At 45.8% G+C, this 13,673-nt stretch overlaps 1 protein-coding gene across 1 annotated transcript in view; it reads left to right on the top strand.

The window, feature by feature from the left end:
* The window catches only part of BAX (BCL2 associated X, apoptosis regulator), a 40,216-nt gene that overhangs the window by 16,169 nt on the left and 10,374 nt on the right, over positions 1 to 13,673 (top strand). The window contains exon 3 of the mRNA XM_068109967.2: positions 5,596 to 5,757. Coding sequence (XP_067966068.1) covers positions 5,596 to 5,757 — 162 coding nt within the window. The remainder of the gene's footprint in view (positions 1 to 5,595; positions 5,758 to 13,673) is intronic.

Genomic DNA, 13,673 nt, shown 5'->3' with positions numbered 1-13,673 from the left:
GGGGGAGGGTAGGGGGAGGAGGAGGGGGGAGGAGAGGGGGAGGGGGAGGGGAGGGGGGAATGGGAGGGGGTAGGGTGGAAGGGAAGGGGAGGGGGAGGGGAAGGAGGGAAGGGGAGGGGGGAGGGGAGGACGGAGGAGGAAGGGGGAGGGAAGGGGAGGGCCAGTCAACAATGACGTTGCAGTTCTCATGGTAGGAGAGCAGCACAACAATCGCGACATCGTCCTGCATCTTCGCAACAACAGCACGAAGCGGATTTTGGAGACTCACCGATCCTGTGACGCCCTCCAGTACCGGCGTTGCCGGGTGGGGGAAGGGAGACCCCTGTACATTCCCAACCCGTACATTCGCCCTCTCGACTCAAGCTCACTCGGACAAAAGCCTCCCACAAATTACACCGTGAAGGCCCAATGGCCATGTCTATGCCACAAATCAAGTACGTGAGCGAGTCTGGCGCACTGAATTAAATATATAGAACGCTCATACTCCGTGAAAAGTGAAGCCGCCGTGTCACCATCTTGGTTATCACGACTCGACCAACTCGCTTCGCGGATCTCGTTTGTTTTGAACGTGTCCCAGATTTTAAAAGCCAGACAACTGTTAAAATGCCATTTTGTGCGGCAATAAACTGCTCCAATCGGTTACGGAAGGGTTGTGGAAAGACGTTTCACAGCTGTTTCAAAGACGTTTAATTCATATCGCACAAAATCGACAAAAATCGACACAAAACACGATCGCATAAAAGGTGAAAAAACGCAATCACTTTTCGCTCTGAATTACGTGCAAATGTGTGATGGAAATCACCATTGCCCAGCATCGAGTGCCAACCAAGATGGCGCCCGGTAGCTGCATCTCCACCTATGTGGTGTGAATGGCAATGGTCATTCTATATATTTTCAGTTCAATGGTCTGGCGGCGGGGATGGAACATCACGTGATTGCTCTGAGCGAATCAGCGAGCTGCTCTGGCACCGGCTGAGATTCCGTGTATAATGTTCCTCGCTGAAATGCGCTGAGGTAAATATGAATAAAAAATATGGATCTCATCAAATATTTTGAGGTAGGCCATGTTCTTCCCAGGCTCAATGGCCAAGTCTATGCCAAATATCAAGCACGTGAGCCTCTCCATTTAGGAGTCTATCGGTAACATTACACACACACAAACTGTGTTTTATATATATAGATATATATTGTTACGGATCCCAGCGTCGGCCTTTCCCTTTAAGAAGGGGGGATTAATCCCCTCGCTAATGACTGACCGACGTGGTCCCGGGGGTATGACGTCACGCCCGGTCGGCGCTGGGTAGGGTATTAGGCCCAACCGTCCTATGACCTAAATACCAGCGCCTCCCGGTACGCAAGGAAATACTCCCCGCTCACGGCCGCAGCGTAATGGATGATTTGCGCCGAGCGAAGCGAACTGCGGCGTGAGCCGTTTACCAAGACTAGACCCGATTTATTTCGTTGGCCGAATCGCGCCACGTACCCTCAATATGGAAACCTCTAAAGCGACCGAATGTGAAGAAGAAGACAAGGTAGGAAGAACAGATATTTATTATTATTTACACACAACTAAAGCAGAAAAGAAATGAAATACGATTTACAAGGCAATGGAAGGAGCAGGAGACCGTGCAAATTATTAGCTTATACAGTCTTACCTATAAACCCCAAGACAACATGAAAGACGGACAAACGAGCAGATTCACACGATGGGGAAATTGCAGATGGATTGGCTGGAGGGAGAGGAAGGTCCAGCTCGGACCGAAGCATGGTCGGGCCGGGAGTGGGCAGCCGCTGTTCCTTCGCGGCCACGTCGGCACCGCCGTCAAAGCCCAAGCTGCGGTCGTGCAAGCCGCTATGGTTCGAACTGCGGCGGTGGCAAAGCTGCGTGGTGGAGTCAAGCTGCGTGGTGGAGTCAACGCTACGTGGTGGAGTCAACGCTGCGTGGTGGAGTCAAAGCTCAGCTCTCGTATCTCATCTGCTCCGTGTCTCACCTCCTCTCATCTCTCTGTGGGGGGCGTCCCGTGACGGGTTATATATGCCACACCCTCAAACCTTTGCGAACCTCCTCGACGGTTCTCTCCACGCCCTCTCAAAGCCAAACCCCTCATCCTTGGTTGGTCGGCAAGGGCTGGCTCACTCCTCCCCTCTATGACGAGGTGGAGACACGCCTTTCCTCTCCGAGCTCACCTCGTGGCTAATGGAGTCAAAGGCGCTGACCATCAGCCAAAACCGTAGTGGCGAATGCAGTTGGCAATAGCTGACAAAAGGGGAATCTATCTTATTTAATTGACGCAATGCAATGAACTAGTGGACCACAGAGCCTTATACTAACATGTATTACGGACATAACTAGTGAGGGAACTTAAGATTTGCTACGTGTATGCGATGGATTAACTAAGGGTGACCTTTGATCTTTATACTATTGGAGGGTGATATTTACAAGATTTACAGCATACAAAAAGGGGAAAATTTACATCAGATTACCCACACAATTCCCATATCCCCAACAATATATATATATATATTTATATATATTATATATGTACAGACTTGGCATTTAATATGGAATATTTTTTTTTTCTTGACTTGGGTTTACTTTCTGAACTCGGTATATCAATCTGATGAGTTTCTTTTACGCTTCAGTGATTTCTTTGTTAAAAGAACCATGTCACTGATTGTCTGTCCCAGCAAGAAGTCAATAACAGGATTATATCACAGGTGGCGTGACAAAATGTACGGACAGGTGCATTTGACGATTGGCTTCACAATCGGGTATATAAGGGTTGTTGCGTTCTGTATTAGTGGAAAACAACTGCTGCACGTCTACAAAAGTTATTGCCGCTTCCCATGGAGATGGTCCGTCTACTCGACAATGCTGTTTGTCATTTAGTGGTGGCTTTACGAAATTACGGCATGAAACAGCGTGCTATTGCTCGGTAGTATGGCATCACTCAAGGTCAGGTGTCAAAGATCCTGAAACGAAATGCTCAAGAGGGGTGTCCCTACTCCAATACCGAGGTCAGGACGTCCCCGCAGAACCACAAGGAGGGATGATCGCCAGCTGCACCGGTTAGTCCGCAATGGCCGTACCAAGTCAGCTAATCAGCTTCGGGCTGAGTGGCAGCAACTGACAAATGTGCCTGTATCCAGAAGGCTAGTCAACCAACGACTGGTTCAAGCAGGCTATCGTGCCAGGCGTCCCCTGAGAAAGCCACGTCTGACCAGACAACACCGCCAGCGTCGATTGCAGTGGGCAAGAGAGCACCGTCAATGGCAGCCAGGACACTGGAATCACGTGATCTTCAGTGACAAGTCTAGGTTTCTGGTCTATCGTCAATATGGCCGCGTCCGAGTGCGCAGACAAGTGCATGAAGCCGACAACGAAGATTGTATAGTGCCAAGAGTCCATGCTGGAGGTGGTGGGGTGACCGTTTCGGCTGCTTTTCATGCAGGGGGCAAAACTGACCTGGTTGTTCTGAATGGAAACCTGAACCAGTTCAAGCACAGGGCCATTCTCAAAGAAACATTGCTTCCATTTGTTTGTGCAGCCTATTGAGGAAACTTTATCTTCCAAGATGACAATGCACGGCCTCATCATGCTCGCATGATCCAACACTTTCTTGCTGACCGTGGTGTAGAGCATATGGAGTGGCCTGCCATGTCCCCAGATATGAATCCGATAGAGAACTTGTGGGCAGAATTAACGCGTCAAATCGACAACTTGGACCAGCAGCCCGCCTCTGTGCGTGAATTGCAGCAGGCTATTGTAACTGCATGGCAAGCGATTCCTGTCCAAACCTTGGCAAATCTCGTGAACAGCATGTCTCAATGTGTACGTGCTCTCCTGAATGCTCGTGGGGGTTACACGAAGTACTGAACTGTAATTTTACTGTCCGTAATCCCAGTCGTAATTTAACTTTTGTTTTTGTTAAAATAATTTTTTGGGTAATGTGCAAAATAAAGAGATACTTCTGGAAAACGCACAGAGGTTTAACACAGTACTGTCCGTGAATTGAGTTCCATGTCAGTTTCCATCACTTTCAAGGATCAATTTACTTGCTTCGAAATGTCAAATGTGGTTTTTGTTTCTTTTAAAGTTCACATTAACAAAATCTAGAATAATTTCAACATAATTCCAATGAACTTTTGGTTCTACGTCATCTTGAAAAGTAAGTTCACCCCCGCAAAAAAAAATTTTTTTCCATATTAAATGCCAAGTCTGTATATATGTACTCAGTCATATCAGTGGGCTGTCGCTGCGAAAGCGATGGCGGTCCTTGGTTCGAGTCCCGTGTTGAGTCAGAGTTTTTCACACTTAGCCGCACACAGGAATTTAATTTCTGTTTATATTATTAAACAAAAAAAAAAAAAAAAAAAATATATATATATATATATATATTTTAAGATCTAGAGAGAAAATAGTAAGTATCAAAAAAAGGAGGTGGCTGTCAAAAAGGAAGCGGCAGAGACAAGAAACGAGTAATTTATTTTACTTGGCCTTATTATATATCATTATGATTGGAGAAAGAAGCCTTATTATTTATCTATTTACAGAGCCATGTTTTCATTTTTATTTGTTTTATTCATTCGGTGATGGGATGTGGTGATACTCGGTACTCATCTTGAGTTATCCTAAGAAGATTGTGGGTGAGCATTTTTCTCTTTAAGCTAACTCGTTCCTTGAACTTTATTTGATTCCGTCCTAGAGGTACAGAAGTATGTGCATACGTATGATGGGGATGGCATTTTGAAGATGCTTGAAAACAAAATTCTCCTCAACGCCAATCATACTTATTGCTAGACTGTAAAAATTCCACACTGATGACAGAACATGCAATAATAGTAAAAATCTACTCAGAAGGTAATGATTCAGAAGCAGGTGATGGAACAAATGAGGCAGAATACCTTCACAACAAGGTTGTTTTTGTGTTATGTTGAAGCTTTCTAACAGGCCATGTTAGAAAGCTATAACCACATTGGTGAGGATTCTTCAAGTCTAACCATATGTGTAATCATGTATCTTATGAGCTGGACTATACTTGCATGTTTTTGTTTGCAAGCTAAGTTGAGGATCATGGTAAAGCGAGGTGACGGGAAAAAATGCAACCGACAGTGGGGCATTGGGGACACAGTTGGCTACAATAAGCAAGGCAAAGGATGAAGAAGAAAAGTAGAGAGAGAGAGAGAGTAGGTGAGAATACACAGTAACCTGCAAGTAAGGGTTAATGGGGGTAGAAAAGATCACGGGTAGGGATGGAGGATGACACCAACTTGAAGCCCTGGAGGGATGTTGCTGGTCAGGCAAGTTTCTGAAAGTTTTGTGTAGTTTGGGAGGAAGTTTGATTTTCGCTTAGACTGTTTGATAGATGCTAATGGGAATTTTTGTGGAATAGATGTCAGTCTGCAGGAAACGTTCAGTTTTATTTAACTGTAGTCCAGACATTGATTGTTGATGAAGATGTATTTGGCAATGGGTGTAATAGAGTGTGTAATGGAGAAGAGGTATGTCAGAGTTGCTAAACCTATTGTTTGTGAAAGGGTGGATCTGTTCCATGGATGATCGTATGGCTAAACCTGACGTCCTCTGTCTGGCAGCTTCATTCTGGATCAAGCAGAATCGGAAGGTGTGGATAAAAGGCCTACCTTGGAAGATCTGGGTGGTAAGCCTGGAGAGTTAACAGACAAGAGCATCTCTGAAATTGCTCAGCAAATCAAGATCATCGGAGACGAGCTGAATCGTAATGCCGAGCTACAGCAGTAAGTTCAGTCATGTTCGAGTTACTAAGTTGGCTTCTTTATATCTACAAGGCCACAACGCTACAAACAGTTTCTGTTCCACTTTACCACCACCTTGCATGTAAAGAATCTATTTCCAGTTCCCTTTATACCTGCACTTGTAGCACTCGTACAGTCACAACTGTAGCTTTTATGTTTAGATAACAATGAAGACAAAGAGAAAGCGTTTACAAACAAAGTTGCAGTGCTCATAAGGAAAGTTTGCTGATGGTTGCATGCTGTAGCTCACCTGATCCTGGCCATCTGAAATCGAAACTTTATTGATGTTTCACTCTTGACCTTTTGACCCAATGATAACCCATTTGAGACGAGATTTTGAGGATGGGCTTGGTACATCGTTAAAGTATCCTGGAAAGTAAATTTATTATTATTTTTTAAATCACATTTCAAATGTTAGTATTGATGATATCGAGTCTCCTCGGGCAATGATGGCATTGCCTTTCTATGGCTGGTACACACGGGTAAGTGTGTGGTATAGACGGGGGGAGGGATGGGGGGGTCACCACTCCTCTCCGTCTCTCTGCTGGCCGTTGGTGAATTCACCCTCTTCCTCCTGTGCTGTTGGAGTCGACTGGACTCTCATCCACCAGATGTGCAGAGCCATCTGCCATTTAAACCTCATGGCTGCGGACCGTTACCCTGATAAGGGGGGCTGACAGGTACTACACCTTTCCCACAGGTGACCTCGGGTTATGCAAGGCAGGGGCATCCATCTCCCTGAGGTATCAGAAGACCCCCGCATACCTTATTGGAGTTGTTGTCAAAATGGCAATTTTATTTTATTTTTAATCCTGTGTGATTCAACAGTCATGTTTTGAGTTTGCGGATGCTGTCTTTCCTCAAAAAGCTGGCAAGCTATTGCCGGAAACGCGAACGAATGACAAATGACTGCCCCTAACCATCTCAACATAGTCCAACCCCTCAGTTGAGGCTCTGAAACACCATCACCCATCATAGACCAATGTTCAACTAAGCTTAACACAAACTTACCCAGAGACCAACGGTCTGTGGTAGAGCCTGAAACATGGCCAGGATAACTACCAAGAACTAGAGCATTCATAGAACACAACCCCACGCTGTCTTGAGAAACAAGGACATGGGCAGGGTCTGTGAGCGGCAAATTTTATTGGTCGTGATGATGTAAAATGCCATAATATTTTGTCCAGGTCGGTACTGCTGAACGGAAGGGTTTTGAAAGTGCCAAAAAGGTGATTGGTGTTCCACAGTATTCAAGGACTGTATATAATTAAATTGAAATAAAGGTTTAAAGAAGTTTAAAGGTAGAAAGAAAAACAAATTCCGGAAGTTTACCGCCGTCTTTTACACCACCTTATTTAATACATTACATTAGTTATTCTTGCCTGTTGTTTTTGCCCTCTATAGCGTCCTCAAAAACAGTATCTTTCCTATTTGGAATGATTTTCAATTTCGTTTGACTGCCAGACCGGCCTCTGACTCCTCCTCTTTGCACATGTAAGATCAGGAGGAATTCAGAGAGAAATTGCTGCTAAGCTGCAAGTTCGTTTTCCGATTCATGTTCTGATTCGTGTTCAAAATATAACATTCAATTGAAATGAAGTTACTCCTCGATCATAGACCGACGGTTGCAGACAGACAGACAGAAGTGAACCAATTGCTCAACCCGCCCTTCCCTTCGCGTGTGTGGCGGGTAATAACAATTACAGCAACAGCAGGAGAGTTTCTACTAAGTTGTGAAAATCCCACCATTGGCTTCAGAGAACGTTAAGATGTATTACAGATGGACTGATGTATGAATCACTATGGCATGAATTTATGACTCTAGGAAATGATAGTTTGTAAAGCTGTAATTGGGTTTAAGGAGCTATAACGTGACCAACCCAAACGGGAGGTTCAGTATTTCCTGAGAATGCACTCTTGCCTGCATATTTTATTGATTCTGAGAGTTAAATAGGCATCAATCAGTAAAAGGAGATGGGACAGCCAGCTTCTCTTTCCTACCTGGAAATAATTCGCTCTAGTATTTCAATCCAGTATACTCTATTACAAATGGCAGTTCTTGAGCACATTCAAGCATAGAATTTGCCTGTTTGGAGGAGAGAATGTTTGTCGAACAAAACTTCCATTTTGGAATCCATCTTGGGTGGTATTGTGGTTAAATCTCAGCATGTGATTTGAGAAAGAGAGATCTGTCCTGAAATTAGCAAAGATACCAAACCCTTAACAGCAAAGCATTTCAAGCTATGGTCTCGGACACCTGTTTCCGTAATCAGCTGAATGCGAGCTTGCCCTCATTTGCTTATTCCTAACATGTCGGTGTTACTGATGTCACCAATATTGGATTGAGCAATCAATGGGAGGGTGATTAGGATGGGAGAAAGACTGACATGACTTGAAGCAGATATCGTTCTCTGATCGGTCTCTGTCTGAGAGCAATACAGTACATTATGCAAGAAAATCTTCGCATTGCATCGACATTGATGTGTTCAACCCTTGTGTTCACTACATTCAACATGTAAAAACGTCACTTTTATCGTAAATGTCATTGTGTGTGAAGTGTGCGACAGGATGGTGCAGAGGTAGTGCACTTACCTTAGAAATGTCTCGCCTGGTTTTGATTCCTGATTCAACTAGAAATTGATAGAGTGCTATCACAAAGTTTGCCGTTTGTCAGATACATCGTTTGCTGGCTGCGCGTATGCATCTGCCGGCATTAGTTGGTGGACGTTAAAGATCACACGGTGCCCTTCGTGAAGAGTAGGAGAACTATTGCAGGCACCATGACGAATTACAAATTCCTGCTCGAAACGACAGGGGGCTCTACATCGGTGCCACTACTGCACCCCCAGCAAATGATGCTACCCACAGCCATGTATGTGCTGTACACAAAAGAAGAAGGACCATGAACAAATCCCAAATTTCAACCAAACCAGCTCCAGTCATTAGGCCTTTGTCAGATGGTTTATGAAAGACTTGGGCCAAAAATGAATGACATATCCCTAAATGAACTGGGTGATATTGAGCTTTTCCTGACTGATCTCGGCTGACGATGATCTGATGAACTTGAAAATTTGCACAATTATAGATCATCATGTAATGAACGCAATGGTAAGGAAAAAATTTCATATTTAAATTTGTCTAATTATATTGTTATGTTTGTAGGGGGTAGGTAATGAAATACCTTAGTCCAGATAGAATTGTATAGATTAGAGTTTCCCGAATGTCGCGAAGAATAAGAAGAACCTTCATGTAACTAAGTAGGGAATCTGTTAGGCCGCATGTCCGGTAAGATCGTATATGTGTCTCCATGTGAAGGGTGGAGCTATGCTAATTAGGTAGGGCTTAAGAAGAATCCCCAGTGTGCAATTGCCCTTGTGATTTTTCCCTTCGTTCTTTTGTAATTGTGTGTAATTGCTGGCAAACTCGGCCAGCCTTGACCTCGGCACATTACAAGCCTGACAGAAACCCATCACATTTGCCGATCGGCAAGAGAACGCCGCTCCCGAATGATCTCGATGGGCGTCAAGAAAGGCCATGAGGCCCCGACCCAAAAGGAACGATTAGTCATGGTCATGGACTGAAGTGGTGGGTTGCGGGGATTGGTTCGATGGTGATGTCAGCGAAATAGGGGAGGGTGCGTTCCCCCCCCCCCCCCACCCCCCCTCTATCTCTCTCTCTCTCTCTCTCTCTCTCTCTTGGTCCTGGCTTTGGTCGTGGGCGGTCACGTTTTGCCTGTGTGGGCGCCTGTGAGGAGATCTGTGAAAGCTTTTGGTGCTTTTTGGGAGCTTTGCAAGTGGAAGGGAAGAGGTTTTGGTGGCTGTGTTGTTCTTCGGAGGTGGAGGAGGCCGCGAGCGAGCCGAAGGAGATCGTCCTGACTACTTGCCTCACGCCGGTGGCTGCTAAGGGCGCAGCGCCACCGCCATCTTGTGCGCTTCCCACACGGTGACTTCGAGTCAACGACCACCAAGTTCCCTCGCGCACCATAAAGAGATAACACCGCCATAGTTTGGGCAAACACCTCAGAGTTAAAGCTCGGTTGGCCATCCGTCACCCTGAGGTCTTCACTACAGGGTAGACATGCGACAATATTGTTTTATAATTAATTCAGTATGTGTTGGAGTTAGACGACATACTAAAACACTCGGAAGAAATTACAGGCCAAATAATTTACACCATCAATGTCCTAATGCATGTAACCCTTATTCACATGTGTTTGTTGTACATAAACATATGCAAAAATTGCAGTTTTTAGGACTAATTGTCATGTGACCCCTGAACGGTAAATATGATTTGTAGATATGTTGTTACCAAAATATGCACAAGACCCGAGAGAAAAGACTCATGAGAGGAGAATTCAAAATCCCCAGTAGTTGCGGGAAAAATTGCGAAACATGTCAAGGGGGGCCTCCCACTCTCCCCCTCCCCTTCCACGCCCCCTCCCACCACTCCCCTTCTTCGCCCATGCCACCCTCCCCCTAGTGCAGTTGGGGTTAAACACACTTTGTTCCTTGAACCATATTATACAGCATAAGAAGAGGAAGCCACCTATAACTCTTCGAGCTCTGTATTCTCATACATTTACACTCCCTGTGCATTTTCTTTTGAAGACACCTATTTGCTGGAACTTGCTTTTAAACAGAAAATTTGATATTCAAAGTTTACATCTAAACACACTTTGGTCCTTGGATCATAATATTTAAAAGAAGAAGCATCCACAAACCTCATGCTGTTGAAACCAAAGCTTTCAGAATCATTGGAATATCCCACGATGAAGCTAACTCCGAGGGCCTTTCACTCACTCACCGCAGGCAGGTCGGTGGTCTTTCCGTCTTCTGCTCCTCTCCGGCCTAGCTCCCCCAGCTCTGTCTGTGCTCTGTCCAGCAAATATTCCTACAGGTCACACAAGATCTGCGAGCAACCCTCTTCGGGTGAAACTGCCAAAATCAAGACTCTCTGCTCACCTTCACTCTTTCATTCCTCTTTTCTCCCGCCTCTGGAACAAACTCCCTCACTCTCTTCAATCCCACTCCTCCCGCCAGGTCTTTAAAACAGCTGTCCACCACCATCTCTTATCTTCCCCCATCCATAACCTTGATCTTTTCTACCCCCGTTAATTCACCTGAGATCCACTTTTTAAAAAATACCGACTTATTTCCTGGAAGTCCTAGCAGTGTCCATGTGTTTTATACCTCTCCCAACCCCCCACCCCCCTTCCCATGCCTCCTCCCCCCAAGCCCCTCCCTCCTACAGATCTCCCGATGTCCCTGCTCTCTAATGTTGTACTTGTGTGCTTCCCTCTCTCTCCCCATCTTGTCTCCCACTCCCTTTATCATATGTTTTATGTGTCAGTTTGTTTTTTTCGATTAATGTTAGCTCTTACAAAAGCCTCGATCTTATATACAAAAAAAAGAAAAAGAAGAAAAGACTGTTTTAATTGTTCAGGCCGAATGGAGGATGGGATAGAGCGAATGGATGGTTTGTTTGGTAAACCTGTTCTTCAGGGTAGATGAGGGCACGTGATGGGTGAATGTAAACTTTGCGCTGTCTGTGGCCAAAAGTCTGTGTTTGTGTGTTTTTGTGTGTCATGTGCTTAGCTTGTTTTCACACTTGTCTATCTCAGTAAATGTAGCATTTCCTTGCAAACAAAATGAAGAAACCCTCAAACGGTTGGACTCTCAAGAAGTACGTAGACAACTACACCGATGGATGAGATTTCATCAATAGTGAATGAATTTTCATCTGTATCGTGAACCTGAATCGTGAAAATAGTGAATAAAACATCAATAGTGAATTTCAATGAATGATTCATTTTCATCACTCCCCCCCCCACCCCCCTATCCCTTCCACAGATATACTGATGTCCCTGTTCTCTACTGGTGTTGTCCTTGCGTGCTTCCCTCTCTCTATACCTTTTGTCTCCCGCTCCCTTTATCATGTTTTATGTGTCCGTTTATGGTTTTTTGTGTTTAATGTGTTAGCTCTTGTATGAGCCTCGACTTTATATACCAATAGTGACAAAGAGATGGTTCAATAATAGGGCCTGGCAGGATGGCCTAGCAGTACGCATACTCGCCTCAAATTTTTAGCCTGGGTTTGAATCCCGACCCAGCTATAAACTGTCATCCCGGTGTTTCACAGGCAGCACGATTCATCATTGTGCGTCATCCCTCGTATGAGTGATTTCATTACTTATTATTTGTGTATGTTGCCATTTCCATTTGAGCTATTTAATTATCACTTATTTGTATATTTTATCATCTAGTAGTGAAACATTGTGGGAGACCCCCCTATCATAATTTGCTTTACTCCTTCATTCCGTTGTTTAACTCCCTCAACTGGAATGCTTCTCCCTCCACATCCTTATTACTTCTGCCACTGATGGTGGACGGTGGACAGGGTTATGTTTCCACCCTCTGTCTGTCTGTGAGCAGGATATCTCAAAGTTATGGACAGATTCGGCCAAAAATTTGTGGACAGATTGGGCGTATGGCAAGGACGAATTGATGAGATTTTGGTGAAGATTCGAATTTCCAGATACGATAATTTTTTGTTTTGAAGTGTGATTCTTCAACTATTGAGACATAGGGCCAAAAGCGATATCATTGTATAGCACAATATATCCAAAGGTTCTGGACGGATTATGACAAAACTAGGTGGACGAGTTGGGTAGGTGACAAGAACAAGCCAATTCGATTTTGGTGAAGGTGCAGATCCCGATCCAACCTATCAGTGGGATACAAAACATAAACTGTTCAGCCTGGCGGAGGTATGCTCTCTACCGAGTGCTGTTCTAGTTTACCGATGTACTAGTACTTTTGAAGGTGTGGAGGGCCCCAGTTTTATCCTCACTTTAGCCTTGAGCTCTCGGCCGCTAATTCGAGATTGGTCGACGTGGCCTTGCACTTGAAGATCAACAATTTGCACTGCCTCCGTGCAGCTTTAGAGACACCTATTATCAAGATATCTTCATGTATGTTTAGTCTCTAACATTCTCTCTCTCTCTCTCTCTCTCTCCGTCCCTCTCTCTCTCTCTCCGTCTCTCTCTCTCTCTCTCCGTCCCTCTCTCTCTCTCTCCATCCCTCTCTCTGTCTCTGTCTCTCTCTCTCCCTCTCTCTGTCCCTCTCTCCGTCCCTCTCTCTCTCTCTCTCCGTCCCTCTCTCTCTCTCTCCGTCGCTCTCTCTCTCTCTCTCTCCGTCCCTCTCTCTCTCTCCGTCCCTCTCTCTCTCTCTCCGTCCCTCTCTCTCTCTCTCCGTCCCTCTCTCTCTCTCCGTCCCTCTCTCTCTCTCTCTCCGTCCCTCTCTCTCTCTCCGTCCCTCTCTCTCTGTCCCTCTCTCTCCATCCCTCTCTCTCTCTCCGTCCCTCTCTCTCCGTCCCTCTCTCTCTCTCTCTCCGTCCCCCTCTCTCTCTCTCTCCGTCCCTCTCTCTCTCTCTCTCTGTCCCTCTCTCTCTCCGTCCCTCTCTCTCCGTCCCTCTCTCTCTCTCTCCGTCCCTCTCTCTCTCTCCGTCCCCCTCTCTCCCCGTCCCTCTCTCTCTCCGTCCCTATCTCTCTCTCCGTCCCTCTCTCTCTCCGTCCCTCTCTCTCTGTCCCTCTCTCTCTCTCCGTCCCTCTCTCTCTCCGTCCCTCTCTCTCTCCGTCCCTCTCTCTCTTTCCGTCCCTCTCTCTCTTTCCGTCCCTCTCTCTCTCCGTCCCTCTCTCTCTCTCTCCGTCCCTCTCTCTCTCCGTCCCTCTCCGTCCCTCTCTCTCTCTCTCTCACTCTCCGTCCCTCTCTCTCTCCGTCCCTCTCTCTCTCTCTCCATCCCTCTCTCTCTCCGTCCCTCTCTCTCTCTCCGTCCCTCTCTCTCTCCATCCCTCTCTCTCTCCATCCCTATCTCTCTCTCTCTCTCCGTCCCCCCCTCTC

This window comes from Myxine glutinosa, unplaced genomic scaffold, assembly GCF_964187855.1.
Source record: "Myxine glutinosa unplaced genomic scaffold, kmMyxGlut1.1 SCAFFOLD_810, whole genome shotgun sequence".
NCBI lineage: Eukaryota > Metazoa > Chordata > Myxini > Myxiniformes > Myxinidae > Myxine > Myxine glutinosa.
The sequence above is the reverse complement of the archived record's forward strand: the minus strand, read 5'-3'. Positions and strand labels throughout refer to the sequence as shown.